Source organism: Delphinapterus leucas, chromosome 1 (assembly GCF_059928025.1).
Source record: "Delphinapterus leucas isolate spDelLeu-1000000601 "Yukka" chromosome 1, BTC_Dleu_Yukka2, whole genome shotgun sequence".
NCBI classification, from domain to species: Eukaryota; Metazoa; Chordata; class Mammalia; order Artiodactyla; family Monodontidae; genus Delphinapterus; species Delphinapterus leucas.
This window is the reverse complement of record NC_143129.1, coordinates 84,785,235-84,806,270: the sequence shown is the minus strand read 5'-3', so window position 1 is coordinate 84,806,270 and position 21,036 is coordinate 84,785,235. Positions and strand designations below refer to the sequence as shown.

The 21,036-nt window shown below is 40.8% G+C and overlaps 1 protein-coding gene across 4 annotated transcripts in view; it reads left to right on the top strand.

The window, feature by feature from the left end:
• The window catches only part of PDE4DIP (phosphodiesterase 4D interacting protein), a 230,620-nt gene that overhangs the window by 21,603 nt on the left and 187,981 nt on the right, over positions 1-21,036 (top strand). Inside the window, exon 1 of one of the 4 annotated variants that reach the window (XM_089916975.1) lies at positions 14,504-14,978. The exons of the other annotated variants lie outside the window; for them this stretch is intronic. Coding sequence (XP_089773101.1) covers positions 14,959-14,978 — 20 coding nt within the window. The 5' untranslated portion in view covers positions 14,504-14,958. Of the gene's footprint in view, positions 1-14,503; positions 14,979-21,036 lie in introns of those variants that run through there. 4 annotated transcript variants of the gene reach the window in all.

Here is a 21,036-nt window from a genome sequence, read left to right as displayed (position 1 = left end):
CTCATGTACACCCACATTTAACCATACAACACCCGCCCAGAGAAAATGGAACCAATAATAGAATTGTCAACATGAACAAGTGATCTTAGTATACAAACAGAAACAATACCATATTTTGGCATCCTTTTAGTCTCCATAATATTCCAATCTATAACATCTTTTTGCTTCATTGCTATATAAATCTTGACTTTGGAATCTCCAACTAAATACTGAAACTAAAATGTACAGCTTTATTGTTGTTTCAATAAGAAGGCATTTCATGGATTTCACATATCTTCTAAAAGAAAAAAAAATGTTCTTGGTAGTAATTAACAGCACATCTGGAAAGAGAATGCTTAGGCAATATATTCTACAGAATGGTCCTACAAAAGTACTACTTATCATTCCCTTCATTTTCACCATAAATCTACTTTCCAGTTGTGCAGCCTTAAATAAATGCTCTGAATTCCTTGTCCTTCTTTACTGTAAAGAGAATAGCTTCTTTGTGAGTGGGAGGGCTGGATCTCTAACTCTACAGCATGACCTTGGATTGAGGGAAGGTTCAGGAATCTGTGTATCAGTTATCTATTGCTGCATAGAAAATTACTCCAAAACTTAGGAACTGTGATGGTTAATTTTATGTGTCAACTTAACTGGATCACAAGGTACCCAGATGTCTGGCTAAACATTATTTCTAAGTGAATCTGTGAGGGTGTTTCCAGATGTAATTAGCATTTGAAATTAGTAGACTGAGTAAAGCAGATTGCCCTCCCCAATGTGGGTAGGCACCATCCAATCCACTGAGGACCTAAATAGAACAAAAAGATGGAGGAAGGAAGAATTTGTTCTCTCTCTCTGCCTAACTACTGAGCTGGGATATTAGTCTTTTGACCTCGGACTGGGACTTATACAGTGGACCCTCTTAGAACAACACCATTGAATTTCAGGGGTTTCCAGCTTCCAAAAGCAGATCATAGGATTTCTTAACCTCCATAATAACATGAGCCAATCACTTACAATAAATCTCTTTCCAATACCAAGAGTGTGATTACCAAGGATTATTGGGGTCCCTCTTAGAGACTGGCTACCACAGTCTGCACCCGTTACCTGAACTCCTGGAAATTAGAGGAACAACAGTATTTAGTCCTTCCCTTCCTTCCTTCTAGAATGAGACTATTACAAATCAAGCACAAAAATCAAGGAGGAGTATAACCAGAGCTGAAGCTAAAGATTATGCCAAGCTATGTATGTCCTGTTAAAGATTTTTGAGCGTATCTTCAGAACAATAAAAACCTCAGACTCTGCTAGCTCAGTCAGCTCTCCAAGCATCCCTGGAAGGTATTGCTGGCAGTGACCAGCTCTGGCTGTCTTCTTGGATGCCTTAGGGTTGAGAGAATTGATTTCTGAGTAGACAGTGTAACTTGTTTGCGGCATAAGAGGGGGACTGGTTGGGGAGCTCTGCCTTAGATAACCTATTGGGAGACCACGCTGTACATGTAGTTCAGTTTCTAATATAAATTAGCAAAGCTGCTTTCAGATTGGTCAGGGCTTGGGAGAGCCAGAAACTGGGGGAATATATGCAGTTTAAATAACTATTAATAGTGATATTAATGTTATTAATAAAAGTAATAAATATTGATTTTTAAATTATTAACTTTCACAATTACTTTTCATTGTTGCATCATTTCACTCTTGAAGTAATAACTAAAATTTTATGTTTGAAGGATTACCAGAATTTCAACATGTAAATCATATAAGGAGATTTTCACTCCAAATAATATCTTGAATACTTACTTGTATCTGAGCGTGATTGTTCAGATATTAACAAAAATCTAGATGGCATACTTTATTTGTACTACCGGCATGTTATGCTGATTAGCTATTATGGGAACCCACATGAGCACAAGTTCAGAGATGTAAGAAACAATATGAAGTTAGCATTCAGTTGTTGGGTTTGCCAAAGCCAAAGCCAAATAGCAGATTTTGGCTCAATGGCAATGCCAAATTTTGATACATCTCTAAATTTCATACCCTCTTTTTACTCTTCTAGTTTGACACAGGGGCTAGTTTTTCTCAGCCTTCAACTTCAGCTCTGCAGTGGCTGCAGCTCTTTTCTCTTTTCCCTGCTTCAGTGAAACCTTAAAAGACTCTCACCTCCCTCCTTTTCAGCTGGCCCTCAAGACTTCCCTTCCCTTTACCCCATCCTCTCAGGACAGTTCCCTACTCGCTCTGTGGATGTCAAGGAGCACCAGAAGCAAGGCCCAATCCCTAAAAATAAAGCTATTGGAAACTGAGCTAAAACGTCAGGCCCTGCGTTCCATGAAAGAAAACTGGAAGCAGAGTCTGGCCCTCGGTGAAGGAGCTGTCAAGAACCTGGCAAATGGATCGGCTCTCCAGGTTAATGTTCAGAGCTATGACTCTAACATCCTGTCCAAAGAGTAGGTTTTTTTTAAAAAAAAATTTGTACAAGGGACCCAAGACTAGCAAGACAGGCTGTCCTTGTGAGGCCGGTGTAGGTAGAGAGGAAGAAGGAAGGCCTGAGTGCCTCACCACTAGGAGCCAGGCAAGCCACATGAAGGAATATACAAATGCCTGGTGCCTACAGAAGGCCTGGCAGGTAACATAGATGTTGAAGCAAGTCAGGTGTAGGATCATATGTAGGGGGAGTGTTGGTGACTGTGATTACCTGGACCTTTCATGTCTCAGCTAATGGCCAAACAAGATACATTGTAAGGCTGAGTCCGTAAGATAGGTTCTGCCAGCAGGGGCACCTGTAGGTGGTTTGCACTGTCACACCATCAGCTCTGGTACTCATGCGTGAGCAGCTCTTGCCAAAGGAGAGGCTCCAGTTTGATGAAGTTTCTTAAGCAGCTGGAATTCATTACAGCCTTTATGGAGGAGGTAGTGTGGCTACTTTGATTTCCAAAGCCAACTGCAGTTCATGTGACAGAAAGACTAAAGGTGAGGCAGATTTGGTTTTTGAGTTGAGTGAGCAGGTACCTCAAACTGAGAGTAAGGGCTCAGGGTTTTCTTAAAAAGGATATGTGCTTGAAAATTCCATTCTAGTCATATTAGCAGCAACTCATGAGGTAAACTGTTCTTTTTTCCCTCTTCCACCATCTCCCCTTCTCATCTGTTCTATCATCTCCCTGATGCCCTATAAAACCCAGAAACGTTCCCTTGAGCCTTAAAACTATTCGGGAAGGAGGTTGGAAGAGCTGGCCTTGGCTCTTATAGTCACTTTTGCCCTGTGGTGTCTTAAAGGTACCACCTGATACCTGGCAGTTCATTACACACAGAGAGCTGTTGCCAACAAGGTCAGCAGAACACAGCATTAGAGAGTACCGGTTTGGCTCTTGTCACACCACCTGGGATGAACAACAGGGTGCCGACCAGAGTGAAGCAAGTAAGGCGCTCACTGCCAGGATTATGCACATGCAGATCCTGTCTTTATTTAAGATTTTGACATTTTGTTCATTATGGATTTTTTGCAATAATTTTATTTTTTAAAATATTGCATTTGAATATTGCATTTGTCTTGATTACCGAGCTTCTGACATCTTTTAAAATTTGTACCACAGGTGACTACCTCCCTCCCCTCACCTTAGGTCCAGCCCTGAGCGCCTTCACGGTTGAATCAAAAGCTTGAACCAGTTGTCAGCCCATCAGTACCAGGAAACTTCTGGCCTTGATTTTTCCCTCCCTCTATCTCCTGAGAATTTACCAAAGCCAACAAATAGAAGATGCAATAATTCTTATCTTTATATCACAACCTTTGATTTAGAGTCAGCTAGTATTTCTATACCTATTGGTATATCACAGACCTAGCCTAAAAATGGGAAATACTTTTTGTCTAATTTAAAGATTATTTTAGTTCAAAAGAATCATAGTGGTTAAAGTTGGGTGTGTTTGTCCTTTTACTGAACTGATATGATCTAGAATGGGATTAACTCTTATGGCCACTCTACTCACGTGAACTTTGCAAGGATAAAGGACTGTTGGGGTATGCTCAGTTTTTGTCTAGGATTGCCAGATGTTTGATATTGAACTCCACAGCTCAGTATTTTGGCTTCTTATATGCTAAGATGAAAATGAAAACAAAAGTGCATATACAAATGAGGGATTTTTCTCATTAAAATGTTTTCTTGATTGTATGAGTCTTTCTGAGGCTGTATCTCAATATTTCTGAACCCTTGCCAGCTGGAAGAAAGGACAAACAACTGTTCTAAACTGCCAAGAAATTTACTTCCAGTAGTGCCAAGTGTAGAAGAGGGAATTTGTCTCTGTTGTATATTTCGCCTTTGTCCTTGGAGTGATTATTTTGATGAGCCCTCTTGGTTGTGCAGATTTAAGCCAAATAGCTACCAGGGAGAGCTCCTGATATTAATTAAGTAACAATGCAAATACATCAATCAGATTCTGTTTAATAGTAACAAAAGCTGACCTAGGAGAGCTAGTATATTCTTTTACATAATCACAGTAATTTAATAATTTTAGTTATTCTTAGGAGATACACACTGAAATATTTAGGGGTGAAGTGCCTGCATCTTTCATATGGTTCATCAGTAATTGTGTGTGAGGGAGAGAGAGAAAACAAATGTGACAAAATGTTAACAATTGGTGAATCAAGTGAAGGATTTGTAGAACTTCATTGTACTATTTTTGCAACTCTTCCATATGTTTAAAATTTTTTTAATTTTTCTCAAAATGGAAAGTTTTAAAAACTGATTCACATTGTAGATAAATACAACGTGAAAATGAAAACAAAAGTGCACATACAAATGAGGGATTTTTCTCATTAACATTTTTTTCTTGATTGTGTGAGGCTTTCTGAGGCTGTATCTCAATATTTCTGAACCCTTGCCAGCTGGGTCTATATACATGAAAATGTATATATAGATACATCTATATGAAACATAATATATATATATAAATGTGTATATATATATATATATATATATATATATATATATATATATAAAGCCTAATCTATCAAGGACACAGAACACCAGGGATTCTTAGTGTCTGCCAGAATTTTAAAGCCAGAAAAAATCCACCTTGATCAACTGGGGGACAAGCTAGTAGATCATATGACACGAGAAACAAAGACAGGGACCATAGCTGTATGGCTGCCTTGTCCTTAGCAATATGTTTCCTAATTCAGAATCCAATCTGAGCTCGAAACCAGGATCATCACTGCCTTTAGTTATAATCTCCATGGGTTTTTTAAGCGGCCTTGGTTGCCTGATAACATGCTTCTTAGCCTTGAACTGGAGCTGCTTGTCCTGTCCTGGAAAATGACTCGGGTTTTAGTGATGGTGAAATTGTCATGAATGCCTTGAAAGCTATTTGTTAATTTATTCCAGTATTGTTTCTGGTTCCAGAAATTTATTTATTAACCCTCACATCAGTCCCTTCAATTTTTAAGGCCCAATATCTATGTTCAAAGCAAGGAGAATTATCCAGGTAATTCACACAAGTCTTTCTTCAGTGTTCTAACCCCTTTTTCCTAGAAATTTACATACCACGTTTCTTGCATGATTCCCCCTCCTCCAACATCAGATACACATAAATAGTGGGTGTTGAAAGGAAGGGGATTGTATGAGTAAATTACCACCAGCTGTCTGAAAGCTTGGTCATAATTTCTTTCCTTGACGCTTTTGTTACAGCTGACAGACAAGGCTCCTAGTGAAGTGTGAATAAACACACACACACACACAAATACACACAGTCCTCAAGACAGGGGGAGAAGTTTTGAGATAAAGGGAGGAATACAAGACGGAGGAGGTATCCACTTTTTTGTCCCAGGAACTCCATCCAGGAAGTGGGAGAACCAGCTTATTCAGCTTCCTTGCCAGTGCCTTGGTCTCATATGATAAATCAGAGAGCTGAGAAATGGAAAATCTGGGTCACCGGCCTAGCCCGAGAGAGCAGTTTGGAGCAGAACTGAAATTAAAATTCACAACTTGTATACAGGGTTGGAATCCTGCCTGGTTTGCAAACATTAACAAAAGAATAGCTATGATTTATTGAATGCTTAAGATGTGCTGGGCAATGAATTAAACACTTTTCTTGTATTATTTCATTTTGTTCTCACAACTGTCCTATTAGGTAGTAATTTTCATTACACTTATTCTACAAGTGAGGAAACTAAACCAGAGAGTCTAAGTAACTTGTCAAAATCACAAAGCTGGAAATTGACAGGGCTGACCTGAACCCAAGTCTCCCTTAGCCAGTGACATCAGCTCTGCTGCACAGTTCTTCCAAATGAATGGGACCCTAGGCAGTCACTCAGAGGAGACTGGGAACATTTCTCCTTCTACCAATGAAAATTTAAATTTTTAAATAAAACTACTATCTTTTGCAATCCTAATATATGATAAAGTTTTTTATCCCTGGCATCCTTCAGGACCCTATTCAGACACTACCTTCTTTATGAAACCTTCTCTAATCAGATTTAATTAATCACTCCCTCCTTTATGTTCCTCTTTGTACCTTTATGGTAGCACTTACACAATCCGATTTGTATTATGGTTTGATGAATTCCTGCCTCACTTCCCACATTAGATTTTAAACATGTAGTACAATGCCTAGCACATGCTCTGTAAGCATTTGTTGAACCAATGTTGAATTGAGTGAACTAAGGTAACCAAACTGTCCCTGAGTTTTATTAGCTTGTGGGAATAAATGAAGTCTCATGAGCATTAGCTACCTTTGAACTCCCACCTTTTCATTTAGGAAATGAAATATTTTACAAAGCCCCCTTCCCCATCACAAGTATTTCTGCTTATCCCAAGGGGTATTTCCCAATCTCTCATAAACTCTTCCTGGTTTTGATTTCTGTTGCTCTGAGGCACAGCTGCCACTTACTTTGTATAGTCCCCAGAGTCACACATCTCCCCAGCCCCTGCCCCACTCCAGCTACTGAAGGGCAGATCTTTCAATTCATATAGTACTTATAACCTTTTCTCTCCAGGTTACTTGCATGGCCTGGGTAACCAGGTACATCCATCCAAGCCTCAATTCTGCCAATTAGATTCCTCTGTTGCACTAATAATACAGATAACAGATTTGAATTTATGAACTCTATTGGACAGTTTTTCACCACACAAAGCTCCAGTTTTACTATACCTGGGAACCTGTTTCTCTTACTGACCTATCATTTAGTCTCTCTAAGGCCCCATTTCCTCACTTATAAAAGAGGGTTGCCTTGCTGGGATGCTCTCTTAACACTGCTGGGTTTCTCCTCATTGCACTTATCACCATCTGGCATACTGTAGTTATTTCTTTGTTTATTGTCTGTCTGTCCCAGTAGACTGTGAACCCCATGAAAACAGGGTCTTTGCTGATTATTTTTTTAACTGCTGTGTCCCTCGTATATAGAATAGTGCCTGATACATAACTGTCCTCAGTAAGTATTTTTGAATGAATGAATGAAATAATGTATCAGAATTATTGTGTACATTTTAAGGCATTGCTCCAGTTGTCTATTTCTGCATAACGATGTACTTCAAACAACACCATTTTATTATATCATGTGAATTTTGTGGGTCAGGAATTTGGACAGGTCTCAGCTGAGCAATTTGTCTGCTTCATGTGGCATTCACTGGGTCACTCAGTAGTATTCAGCTGAAGGCTGCTCTGGAGGTCCCAAAACAACTTCACTCATATCAGGCATAGAATCCGAGTGAGGCCTGGTGCTTTCATGTGGACTGCTGGGTAATATTGAATATTTCACGAGTGGTCTTGGGGCCTCTCCTCAGTGTCTCTACAGCAAGGTAATCAGTCTTCTTTCATGGCAGCTCAGTATATCAAGAGACCTAGGTGGAAGCTGACCCAACCTCAGAATTTATGACCTCACGCCACATTCTATGTGTCAAGAAAGTCACTAAAACCAGCCCAGATTCAAAGGGAGGAGAATTAGACCCCATCTCTCAATGGGAGAAGTAGCGAAGAATTTTCAACCATCTTTAATCTATGATATTCTTGCACCTTTTGGCCATAAACATTACTATATGCATTGCTTACTTCCTTCCAAATCCCCCAGAAATTTCATAACTTCTACTGTGTCGGTTCAAAAGTCCAGAATCTCATCATCTAAATCAAGTTCAGGTGAAGAGGAGGCTTCTGGGGTCTGTCCTCTGGGGTTTTTTCTTTGAGTCATTCTTTTTTCATAGAAAATGGTCCTTTTCTGCAGTTGGGTAACTTTCTCAGCCTGCTTTCCCTCAGTAGCTGGTTGAAGGTCCAAAGGTATCTTTTCATGCCGCGCTGTCTTAACCCCTTTCAGTCTTTGCTGGTACAATTTGCTTAAAAACTTTGAGGGCATCTTTTGTACTAATTTATAATCAAGTCTCCTAGACAGAAGACATACCACTTTTTATTCTGAAACAAGGTCTTCTGTACCTTGGGCTGCCTGAGAGGCTGCTGTAAAATAATGGGCCCTTAAAATTTTAGAAGCTCTTTTGTCTAGTGGAAAGGCACACCCTTAAGATTCGTACTGACCTCTTTGTTTAACTGAAATGGTATATGAGGTGCCACCTTAAACCTTCTTGAGGTCTTAACCATGTGTCTAATAGTTACATTTCGGATTTGATTTTTTTTCCCTGAGACTACTTATTTTGAAAGCGTTTGCTATTTGGAGAAACTGAAGATGAGAGAAGCAGTTTGATTTTTGAATCTAGCAACTCCTGGTTATATTTACTCTAAATTCTGCTTAAAAGCTGAATGGTTCTTTTTGTTTTTAGCCCATCTTTTTCTATCCCTATCTTATCATATGTGGTTAAAAGCAACTAGTTAGTACGTTTGAAATTCTGCCTAAACATTTTCTTTGCCAGATCTACCGATTCATTAGGTGCATTTTCTATTTTCCACGTTCCCACGGGTAATGGTTTTGCTAAATTTCTGCCAGTATATAACACAGGACATTTTTTTTCAGCCCCCAATAATATTTTCTTCACTGTCCTTCACAGTCTCTCTAGCAGTCTCCTCAGTGTCCTTCCAGCATTCACTAACCCTCTCCTAGAGGTCTTTCCAGCTTCTGCTGCATCCAGGTCCCAAAGACACTGCCACCTGTGTTAGGTTTTTGTTATAGCAACAACCCACTTACAGGTACCAAATATGGCTCCGCTATCTATTGCTACTAGTAAACTACTCCAAAACTTATGGCTCAACGCAAAAAACATTTTATTAAATCTCATGGTTTTAGGGATCAGTAATTCTAGCGTAACCCAGCAGGGCAAATTTACTCCATATAACCACAGCTGGAGCTGCTCAATTACATCCAGCTGATGGCTGAACTGATCTAGAAGGTCCCAGACTGCTTCACTCGTATGCCAGACACCTTGGTGGGAACTGCTAGATGGAGGGCTCAACTAGGCCCCTTCCTGTCTCCATGTAGTGTCAGGGCTTCTCCACATGGTTTCTCTAGCATGGGAGTTTGTTATATGGCAGCTCAGGGCTTCAAAAGCAAGTGCCTTCAAGAGTCTTGCATGGGGCTTCCCTGGTGGCACAATGGTTGAGAGTTCGCCTGCTGATGCAGGGGACACGGGTTCGTGCCCCGGTCCGGGAAGATCCCATATGCCGTGGAGCGGCTAGGCCCGTGAGCCATGGCCACTGAGCCTGTGCGTCTGGAGCCTGTGCGCAGGCCCAGACATCCCTTATATTGTATTCTATAGTCAGTTAAGTCTAAGGCCAACCAAGACTAAAGGGGAGGAGAATTAGATTCCACCTCTCTATGGGAGAAGGAAAGAATTTGTGGCCATCTTTACCACAGACACTCTATCCTTGGCTGCAGAATGATTCCTCTCTGCAAAGGACATTTTTTAAACCCAAGGTTAGAGAGGTGGACATGAAGCTGTGAGGGACAAAGGAGACATCTGCTGACTAACCAAGTCAGCTGAGCCAACTGCAGTGGGCAGTGAAACGACAGACGCTGCAGACGTCGTCCTCCTATCTAAGTCTCAGTGAATGTTAGGGGTCAAAATCAGGGAAGCAGTGCACATAGTGAGTGGTGAAGCATGATGTTATGGAGCTAGACTGGTTTCAGATCTCAGCTTTGTATACTTAGGCAACATACATTACCTCCCTGTGTCCCACAGTAGTCACTTACAAAACAGAGTTAACTAGAGCCTATCTCATCATGTTATTGTAAGGATGAAAGGAATCGGTACATATAACACTTTTAGAAGAGAATACGGCAAAAATATGTTAGACATGGTTATGTTTATTATCACCTTATAGTTCATGGAGTAACCTATATCAAGAGCAATAGTCCTGAGCTTCCCTGGTGGTGCAGTGGTTAAGAATCTGCCTGCCAATGCAGGGGACACGGGTTTGAGCCCTGGTCCAGGAAGATCCCACATGCTGTGGAGTAGCTAAGCCCATGTGCCACAACTACTGAGCCCTCCTGCCACAACTACTGAAGCCCACATGCCTAGAGCCCATGCTCCACAACAAGAGAAGCCACCTCAATGAGAAGCCCACGTGCCGCAATGAAGAGTAGCCCCCACTCAACACAACTAGAGAAAGCCCGCGTGCAGCAATGAAGACCCAATGCAGCCAAAAAATAAATAAGTAAATAAATTTATTTAAAAAAAAGAATCTGCCTGCCAATGCAAGGGACATGGGTTTGAGCCCTGGTCCAGGAACACCCCACATGCCATGGAGCAACTAAGCCCATATGTCACAACTACTGAGCCTGCGCTCTAGAGCCTGCAAGCCACAACTACTGAGCCCACGCACCACAACTACTGAAGCCCACATGCCTAGGGCCCGTGCTCTGCAACAAGAGAAGCCACTGCAATGAGAAGCCCGTGCACGGTAACAAAGAGTAACCCCCACTCGCTGCAACTAGAGAAAGCCTGCGCACAGCAACGAAGACACAATGCAGCCAAAAATAAATTAATTAAATTTTTTAAAAAATAAAGAGCAATGGTCCTTTTTACCCAGGGTCCAGCTGGGGAGAAGGAAGGGAAAGGAAATTTAAAAAACTAAATAAATGGAAGGTAAAAGTACCACTGGAGTATTTGGAGCTGAGTATGAAGGCAGAGATATTTTCCTATTTTTTGTCCCTTATCATCAATTTAGACATTTCCTGAAGCACAATCAATTGACCATTTCAAAAGCAGTGTACTCAGGAAAGAATAACGTTAACTGGTTTAATTTATCAACATTATCTATCCAGATTCTTTGAGTTCTAATCCAGAAAACTGGGAGAGATACGCAAAAAGGAAGATGTGTGACTTTCTACCATAATGATCCATGGGATCTATAGTCCTCTCTCTGCCTTGGTCTCAAAAGGAGTTAAAAAATAAAATGAAATGAAAAAAATTTTTAAAAGTGTGTCAGGATAGACCACATTATGCTGCAGTAATAAATAGTCCCCAAATCTCAGTAACTTAATACAACAAAATGTATACATGTTGAAATACAACAAAAATGTATTTCTTGCTCATTCCACATGTTCAGTTTGGGCCAGCAGGAACACTGATCATCAGAGTCACTCAGAGACCCCAGCTGATGAAAACTTCATCTTGACAAACATTGTCTTCAAGGATCAGTACAACAGTGGAAATTGACAGTAACTGGTAGATTTTATTGTTGTTCCAAAATACTCACCCCTTCTGCACTCTGTGGGCAGAGTGTACTTTTCTGCACCAAGGACTCTGGACTTGGCCATGTGACTTACTTTGGGGAATGTAATATGGCAGAAGGGACAATGTATGCATTCTGAGCAGAGATTTTAAGAGACATCACAGTCTCTGCCAACTCTCTTACACTCCTGTACTCTACCATGAGAAGAATATTCCCCAGGTATCCACTGCTTCTTCAGTGGGGGTCCTGGAATGAGAGCTACATGAAGCAGACTTGAACCCATGCCCAACCAAGCCATACCTGAACCACAGATCCTTGAGTCGAACTGGATGTTTGTTGTACAATGCTGATATTTGGGAGCTCTTTGTTAAGCAGCATTGTTTCAGCAAAAAGATGACTAATACAATGACTCAACACAGCAGAATTTCATGACTAGCTACTACAGATAATGGTTTTCAAGTAAGCATATAAAAGAGGAATACTACTTACTAGTTAGTATTCTGAGAAATATAAAGTAAAATGAGATGACATTAAATTATTTGTATACTATAAGATAGATATAGACAGATATCTAAAATACCTTATTACTATTATTTGTTATCTATTAAATAAGGAAAAATTAAAATGATAAATCCTAGTGCTCTTGAAGCTGTGCAATATGTTAAAATTAGAAGGTCCTTTTATCCTAAAATTCCTATACCTTAAGAAGTTATACTAGGGAAATAATTCAAAAGACTAAAATAATGAAGGTAGGAAAACTTCATTAAGGCATTGTTTATAAGAGTCTAATATTAGAAACAGCATAACTATGCAGTAATAGAATATTATTAAGTAAACTATGGTTACATTGATTTATATAATATACAATCATTAGAATAATAAATATGAACATTCTCTAACAATATGGACAAATATCTAATAAATGAAAAAGAGGATATAAACGTGTCTAAGCTGTACGTAATTGTAACTATACAAATAGGTATGTAATATATATGGATAATAATTGTAGGGAATATAGAGAAATTTAAACTGTTGTGCTAGAGGAGTAGATATGTGGGTGAATATTTTCTTTTAAAATATAAGACAAAAAGTTAGTTCTTTTGGCAATACATTTAATTTTAAAAACAAAAAAAATTTCTTTTTTCAATAATATACTCATATGTGTAAGAGAGAGTCAGCATTTGGGTTAAATGATATATTTTTAAAAGACTGGAAAGAAATTAAACTTTTAACGTTGATTATCTCTGGGTATTATGGGTAATTTACTTTCTATATACTTTTCTGTAATTTTCAAGTCTTTTACAATGAATGTGTTATGAACTTAGTAAACAAGTTATTTTAAAAATGAATAAGCATATTTTCTAGCCTCGCTTCTGGGACTCCACAGTTTATCTAGTTAGTGCTATAATTTCTTGAATGCAGCACATGTCTGGCTGTAGACAGAGTTCCTCTCCAAACTCAGTAGCCCATAATTTGATTTGAGACAAAACTAAATATAGTACCAACTTTGGTATGGAAGATGGAACTCTGACTCTCCCCGCTCCCCCTTTTTTTCTTTCTTTCTTTTTTGGCTTCAGAGGCAGCAGGAGATTTTTTTCTAGAGAAGTGACCTGTGAGCCTTGTCAATCTGGACAGGCTTGACCTTGTCAATCAGGTCAATCTGGACCTTAAAACATTTCCTGGAAACATTCTAAGCTCAGGAGCAGTGTGGTCTTAGGTACTAGTTGTGTTGAGGTTGGGGGGTTCTAGACTAGGGGCCTTTCAGACATTTCTTCTGAACTCTCAAATGTTTTAGCGTTACCCTGCCCTCCCAACCCTTATTCTGTACTGATAATTACGGGAACTAACCCAAGAGATGGGAGGCAGAATGATAGTGTGCCCCAAGAATACAGGCTCCCCACAGTCTCAGCAATACTTAGGCATGCTAGGGTCCTTCCTGAGTTAAACTCTGAGGATACCTGAGAGAATCAATTCATTCTAGAGAAGTCTTGTTGGTCTTTTCTTCAGAGGACATGTCTCCGGGGCCACACCGTGTAGAAGATGGCCTGTATCAGAGCCTTAACAGAGACCTTCAGCGTTTTTGTTCTCAAATTTATCATCTGTGAAACGAATACAACTATGTCAACATTGCCACATGTGGGCACTATAAAGCTTTCTGCAAATTAAAAAAAAATGGTCAGTGGTAATGCTAATAATAACAGTGATTATGTCACTTAATAAAAAGTTTTTATTTTAGAGCTAAAAAGGAGCTTGAAGGCTGTAAGCTCTTTAATTATAGAATGTCTGACATGTCTAAACTTTGTTACATAAATAGATGATACAGGGTCTCAGGCAGCACCATCCCCAAAGAGCCCTTTTCCATGATCTTAGAACAGTTATAGGGAAGATCCTAGGTCCTGATGGCTACTGTCTTGAAGCTTTTCTAGCATTCTGGGAAGTTCAGGAACCCTCTGCCCTCTTGAAGCTAGTGGAAGAGCCCAGTAGCCTCTGTGCTTGGGAAATTGAAACCCAGGGAGAGAGAATACCATAAAAGCAGGATGTCTGAGATGGAGGCAGCTAATAAGGCTGCAAGGTTTTGTAAGGATGCTTCCCTTACTGAGGAAGGTTCTTGGTCTCCCCATCAGTGGTGACACTAACATATCAGATCTCTAAGAAAATAACATCATGTCCTGTGATCATTTAGTGTCTGCATCTGCATTCACCCAGGATTGCACCTAAAACCTTCCTAGACTCCAGCTCTGGCTCTGGGGTTACCTGTGGGTGGGGTGATGCAGGCACACAAAAGGACTTCCTCTCCAAATTTTCCCGACAGTTGGCTGTTTTTTTCCAAAGCCTCTCAGTAGGACAGGCGAGGGACAGAGGGCTGGGTAAGGAGGCCTCTAAGCTCTCTGCTCCTCTGCCAGCATCATCCAGGCAGGGAAGAAGGAAGGGTGTGTTCAGGCGGCGGCGTGCAACCTGGGCCGGCTCGGCCCCAGCACACTGGCTGTGGGGAGCCCCGCCTCCCCTCGCGGTTGACAGCTCAGCTGGTGCAGAGCAACTCGTGCCAGCCAGTCGTGTCTCAGCCTGGGAGTGTGTGCGCACACCGCGGGCTGCCTCTGGCCCCAGCTCCCAAAACAGCTCCGCGCGCCGCTCCGCTCTACGTTCAGCTTCCTACTGGGAACAGTCCTTCCCTTGTGTCCGTAGCACCGTTAGCTGGATGTTTGGCCACGTCAAATCGGTTTTCTAAAGAAGCGGGGAGCAGAGCTCTCTCTTCGCCGACACAGAAAGAGGGAGCTGGGGAGGAAAGGTTCTTTGCGCTGGAGAATCGTGGGCCAGGCTTCTCATTTTCCCAGGCTGCTTCCACTCCTGGGTGAGGAGCGCCCCGCGAGTAAGGACAGCGCTTGGAAAATGGAGCAGACGTGGACAAGGTAGGTGAGCTGCTTCTTCCCCCCGACCCCCGCCGCGTTCCGGATTTGGTGTCCCTCCACCCCACCCCTGCCCTTGCGCCCTTTTGGAGAGGTCGCCCCTCGCCACTAGGGGCCTTTGAAAGCTTCTCTTTCGATTGCCTCCCCTCCCTAATTCCCGGCCTGCTTCTCTTGGTCCTGCTGTACATGTTCTGTTCTCTGGTGTTTTCCTGCTTACTGAATCTCCCTTCCACCTAGTCTTGATGTTAAAGATATCCAGTGAGGCTGCCTGGAAGTTTTTGTAGAAATGTTTCTCTGTCTTATAACTGTTCCACAGATGAGAGGGGATTCCCCCAGGTCTTTCTTTAGAGATACCTTTGATGTCAGCTATCTTGAAAAATATCAGATTCCTTCTCACCCTGACACGTTTTCCTACTCAACCTCTACTAGTCACACAAAGGCAATGGACTGAGTGAGCAGAGCCTGCAATGCTCCTCTCCAGAGTCTCCAGTTGGAACTGATGCTGGGAGAGGAAAGGAGAAAGAAACAAACCAGGGTGCCCGTCATTGCTCAGGCTTTGTCGAGGTCGGGGTGACAGTTGCTTTTAGGTCAGATTTTGGAGATGCACGGTGGAATTGTGTTTCCTCCATGCCCTGTTGCTTCCCCCCCACCCCCAATATACTTTAAAATGGGACTCATTCAAGGATAAGAGATGATGTCTTGAGACAAAGACTTCATTTTTGTTTTTAAGGGGGAAGGGTGATGGAAAGGCTATTCAGAGGCGTTTCTGTAACAGGTAGGCCTCCATCTCCAAGATTTAGCTTTGGAGAACTGGAGAGGGGCCAGATACGTGTTCTGAGTCCTAACAGAGGGCAGACTGTACTAACACAGAAGGTAAATGTGGGGCTTAACAGTACTTTGGAAAAGACCTGGCGGATCTTTGTTGATTGTTCAACAGGAGAGAACTGTATAATGTGAACTTGGAAGAGAGGGCATATTGAAGATTAGAGGGTATTGATAAGAAGTTCACTATCTAGATTTACTTTTTGCTCTTTTCTGCTCTTCACAGGCCTCTCCTAGAGGCTAGTGCTCGTTCCGAGCATCACTAGATAAAAGGAGTGCAATCAAGAGACAAGAGGGGACTGAGAACCATACTTGAGGGGTGACCAAAGGACCTGGGGCTCTTTAGTCTGGAGAAGTAAAGACTTGGGGTGGGGACATGGATATGGTAGTTCCCTTCAAATATTTGAAGAGCAGCTGGTGGTAGAGGGATTAGATCAATTAGATCGATTTGGAATCTCTTAGGAGGACAGTACAGCAAACTGGAGCAAGTTGTGAAGATGCAAGTTATGGCTTACTGTAAAGGAAAAGCTTTCTAACAAGTGACCTGCCTGGACAGTAAATAGGTTCCCGACCTTGCCTATAATTATTCAAGCAAACGCTAGGTGACCACTTGATGGTAATGAGGGTGAGTGTATCAGGGATTCTTGCTCTTTATCAGTGTTTTTCACACTTAAAACAAAGTATTATTTATTAACTTGTTTGAACTTTAGATATAGCCATTTCAGACAAATTCAGAAATAAGTTAGAAAAATCACAAATCATATGTGTATAGTTCAATTAATTTCACAAACTGAGCATACCCATGTAATGAGCACTAAGACCAAGAACCAGCACCCCTGAAGCCCTCATGACGCCAAGGATAACCATTATCCTAACTTTTAACACAATAGATTAGTTTTGCCTGGTTTTGAACTTTATGTAAGTGAAATTATCCACTGTGTACTCTTTCGTATCTGGCTTCTCTCACTCAATCTTATGTTGTTCAAATCTTCCACATTGTGTGTAGTTGTAGTTCATTCATTCTTCCTTCTATATAGGATTCTATCGTGTATAGATATATCAAAGGTATTTATCCATTCTGTTGTTAATGAGCATTTGGGGCTATTATGAATAGTATTGCTATGAACATTCCTGTACATGTCTTTTGGTGACCATATGCACACATTTCTTTTGGGTAAATACACAGAATTTCTGGGTAATAGGAAATGCATATTCATCTTTTGTAGATACTTTCAAATAATTTTCTAAAGTGGTTATGAAGAGGATATTCAAAGGGCTGAGATAAAGCGTAAAGGTGCTCCACATCACTGGTCATTAGGGAAATGTAGATTAGAACCACAATGCTATTCCACTATGTACTTATCAGAATGGCTGAAATGGGGACCTCCCTGGTGGTGCAGTAGTTAAGAATCCACCTGCCAATGCAGGGGACAGGGTTCGAGCCCTGGTCCAGGAGGATCCCACATGCCGCGGAGCAACTAAGCCCGTGTGCCACAACTACTGAGCCTGTGCTCTAGAGCCCGCGAGCCACAACTACTGAGACCGTGTGCTACAAGTACTGAAGCCCACGCGGCTAGAGCCCATGATCCACAACAAGAGAAGCCACCGCAATGAGAAGCCCGCGCACCTCAACAAAGAGTAGCCCCTGCTCACCGCAACTAGAGAAAGCCTGCACACAGCAACGAAGACCCAACATGGCTAAAAATAAATTAAAAAAAGAAATGAGTGGCTGAAGTGAAAAAGACAGAAAATAACAAATGTTGCTGAAGTAGAAGAGTCATTATGTTCACAATTTTTTTCTATCCCTACCCTCAATAAGAAATGTATTTACATTACAACCAAGTACACTCCCATATGTAACTGAAACAAATGTGTCATGTAACAATAGTTAACCTTACTATGTGTTTTGTACTCTGATCTTTCCCACCCTATTCTTTTCCTTTAAAAAAAAAAAATGCTTGTGTGACTCAATTATTTCACCACCCAGTGGGTCACAGATGGAAAAATCCTGTAATCATATATCGTAACTGATGTCTCAGATACTTCCTAACTGGAAGCTAAGATCAGTTCATAAACATTTATTTTAAATGTGAGCCCAATACAGGTGAGGCACTGTGCTGAATGCTAAGAGTAAAACAATGAATGAGAGAGACGGTTTCTGCCTTTGAGGGTTTGACTTTGTTGTCTGTAATTCTAATAGAGGCTAGGGCAGACATATGCATTGGCAGTTCTGGGAGCACAGTGGAGGAGCACAACCTGGAGGATTCAAAGAATAAAAATTAACTCTAAAGCTACCACTTATATTAAGCTTGCATTTGTTAGCTTTTGTGTTAATCCCTTTGTGTACTTTATTTCGCCTAATGCTCACAGCCCTATGAGGTCTGAAGTAAATGTTATTATAGTCATTTTTAAGACAAGAAAATTGAAGTTTAGATTTAAAATTTGACCAGGTAACACACACAGCTGAGGAAGAAATATAGCCTGGAACTATCTAATTCCAAAACCTATTCTCTTAGCTGCTTCACTTGAATTGAGTCTTGTAGGTGACTTGGTTTCTGAGTTGCTTCCGAACCCAGCTACTTATCCTGACTGTGATTAAGCTTATGAATAAGTTTAAGACTACATTCTATCCCCAAATTTCATTCTTGGCAGTTCTGGAAATTCCCCTCTCTGAGGGGTTCTTCACATGAGCCTCCATATCCTTTATCTTGCTCAGTCTACCTGCAAAGGACAGGGTGCTGAGTATTTGAGTTCTCAAACTTAAATATCTCCTACTCCCAGCTGGATATCAGCTGCCCTCTACAAGTCAATGGGAGTATTTTTTCCCAGGGATGTTGCCTGACTGTTGTCAGTCTCTTTGGTTAAATCATTTGGAGAGAGCATGGTTTTTTCTGGAATAGCAAATTAATGAGCTAGTTTGGTCCCTAACCGAACTGATGTCCATGAATCGGGAAAGAGTTGTCCAAGGAATATACTCATGGAGGTGATGAGGAACCTGTTGACGAAGGTGATTTGCTCGCTTCGTTAGTCTAGTATCAACAGGCAAACAGCTTCTGCTGCTCTAAATGTTTAGCATTCATGTATCTGGACTAGCAACTCCCTAGAGCAGTGTGAGTGTTTCAGAATCCCCGTTTGTATTAGTTTCCTTTTGCTGCTATGACAAATTACCACAAATTTAGTGGCTTAAAACAACACAAACTTATTATCTTGCAATGCTGGAGGTCAGAAGTCTGAAAATTGGTCTTCTAGGCAAAAATCAAGGTGTCAGCAGGACTGTGTTTCTCCTGGAGGCTCTAGGGAAGAATCCATTCCTTGCCTTTTTCTAGCTTAAAGAGGCTGTCCACATCCCTTGGTTCATGGTCCCTTTCCAGCAATGACATCACTCCAGCCTCTGTTCCTTCATCCCACCTCCTCCTCTCTCATTCTGACTCTCCTGTGTATCTCTCACAAGGACCCTTGTGATGACATTGGGCCAATGGGGTACTCCAGGATAATCTCACCATCTCAAAATCCTTAATCACATCTGAAAGTCCCTTTTGCCATGAAAGTGGCAAAGTCACAGGTTCCAGAGATTAGGAATGTGGACTTCTTTGGAGAGGACTTATTCAGCCTGCCACACTGTTAAATGCTGGAAAAGGCATTACTAATTCTCCTCCCCTTTTACATGGACATTTTCTTGTTTCTAGCATATAGGAAAGCTGAATAAAAGTCAGATAAATCATATATGAACCTTATACAACTTCCCTGAACAAACAACTCAAGACAAAGAGAACTTGAACTATTTAGGGGCTACCTTTAAGATTGAAGGTTAGGAAAGGAAAGCAAATTAATTAGTCTGTTTTGTTTTGTTTTCTCTTACCCTGTAATTTGATTTAATAAAATGCAAGCATTGATTGTATTTGCCTGCCATGGCTGTGAACATTTGGAGAAGGGAAGTAGCATCCAAGAAAAATAGTGATTTGGTCTCAAAATTTTAAAATTCTTTATTTTGTTTCTCCTCTCCCACATGGTTAAAGTGTAGCCTTCAAGTAGGACAAAACGCCCATTTACCCCAGTTATATTGCATTTAAAAGATACCCCTTTAAAGCTTAGTTGCAATTATTCTGCTCAGTATTAACTCTCAGCCTAAAGGAAGCAAGGACATTTATTTCTCTTTGAATTTGTGGTGAGTTAGCAGAGAGTCCTGTTTACTAACACATAGTTACAACCAGAGATGGCATTTCTCCCCATTTTATAGATGTGGCAGCTGAAGCTAGAAAGGTTAAGCAGGCGTTGGAGCAGGAAGGTCTGGTTGATTCTGGTATCTTTGCTTACAGCGCTTTTTATTAGGAAAATGCTACTTTTCATAATTCTATAATTGAAACATGTTTGGACATTGGATTTCCTATTTAACATTCAGCACTTCTAGCGATTAATTTTCTGCATTTGGGGTAGGAAAATCTCTGCCTTTGCAACTCTGATCTGCTTTTAAATAGGCCTATACTTGGATTTAGGCTTGAGAAATTTATCTCAATCAGTGCTTTTACTCCCACTTTCTTATTTCCTATACACTAGATCAGACTGGACCCCCTTCTTCTTGCAGCTTACATGCTAAGGCTGGATGTAAAATACCAGAAGTCTGGGAAGTGGTTATTTCTGTCTCTGAAAGGATCAGTTGGCTGACCTTCATCACAGGACCCTCTGCATTCTGGGTGGCTCAGGGGTAATTTATACAAGGCTGTGTGGAGTATCCATCCATTCAGTAGATGCACTGGGACACTGCTCCTATTGAAATGGGCAGAGAAATTGAAATTTTGTTCTATAAATAAAATTCCAAACTGGGCTCAGAACATTCCACAAGTTGTCCCTGGCAAAAATTCAAATAACATTTAAAGTTAGAAGAAAGTCCAGAATAAAAGAGATGTCATGGTGACCCAAGGTAACTCTATCCAATTCTATTTTAAAACATTCAGAAGCACTGAGGACTTGTTTTCCTCTGTCTCAGGACATCTTCTGAGCTCTATGATCATCAAGACAAGCATGATCTGAATTTTCTTTTTTTTTCATGGCTGAAGCACTTCACTAGTCATAGACTATTTATTATAACAACAACAACTTGTCTTTTTCATAGCATTTTAGTAGTTTCTAATACATTTTCCCTTAATCTGTCTCATTATCTCCATTATCTCATTATCTCCTTTTCTTTCTGTGCGTTCCATTCTGCAGAAACTTCTTTCTCCCTTTGCTTTCCCAAGGCCAC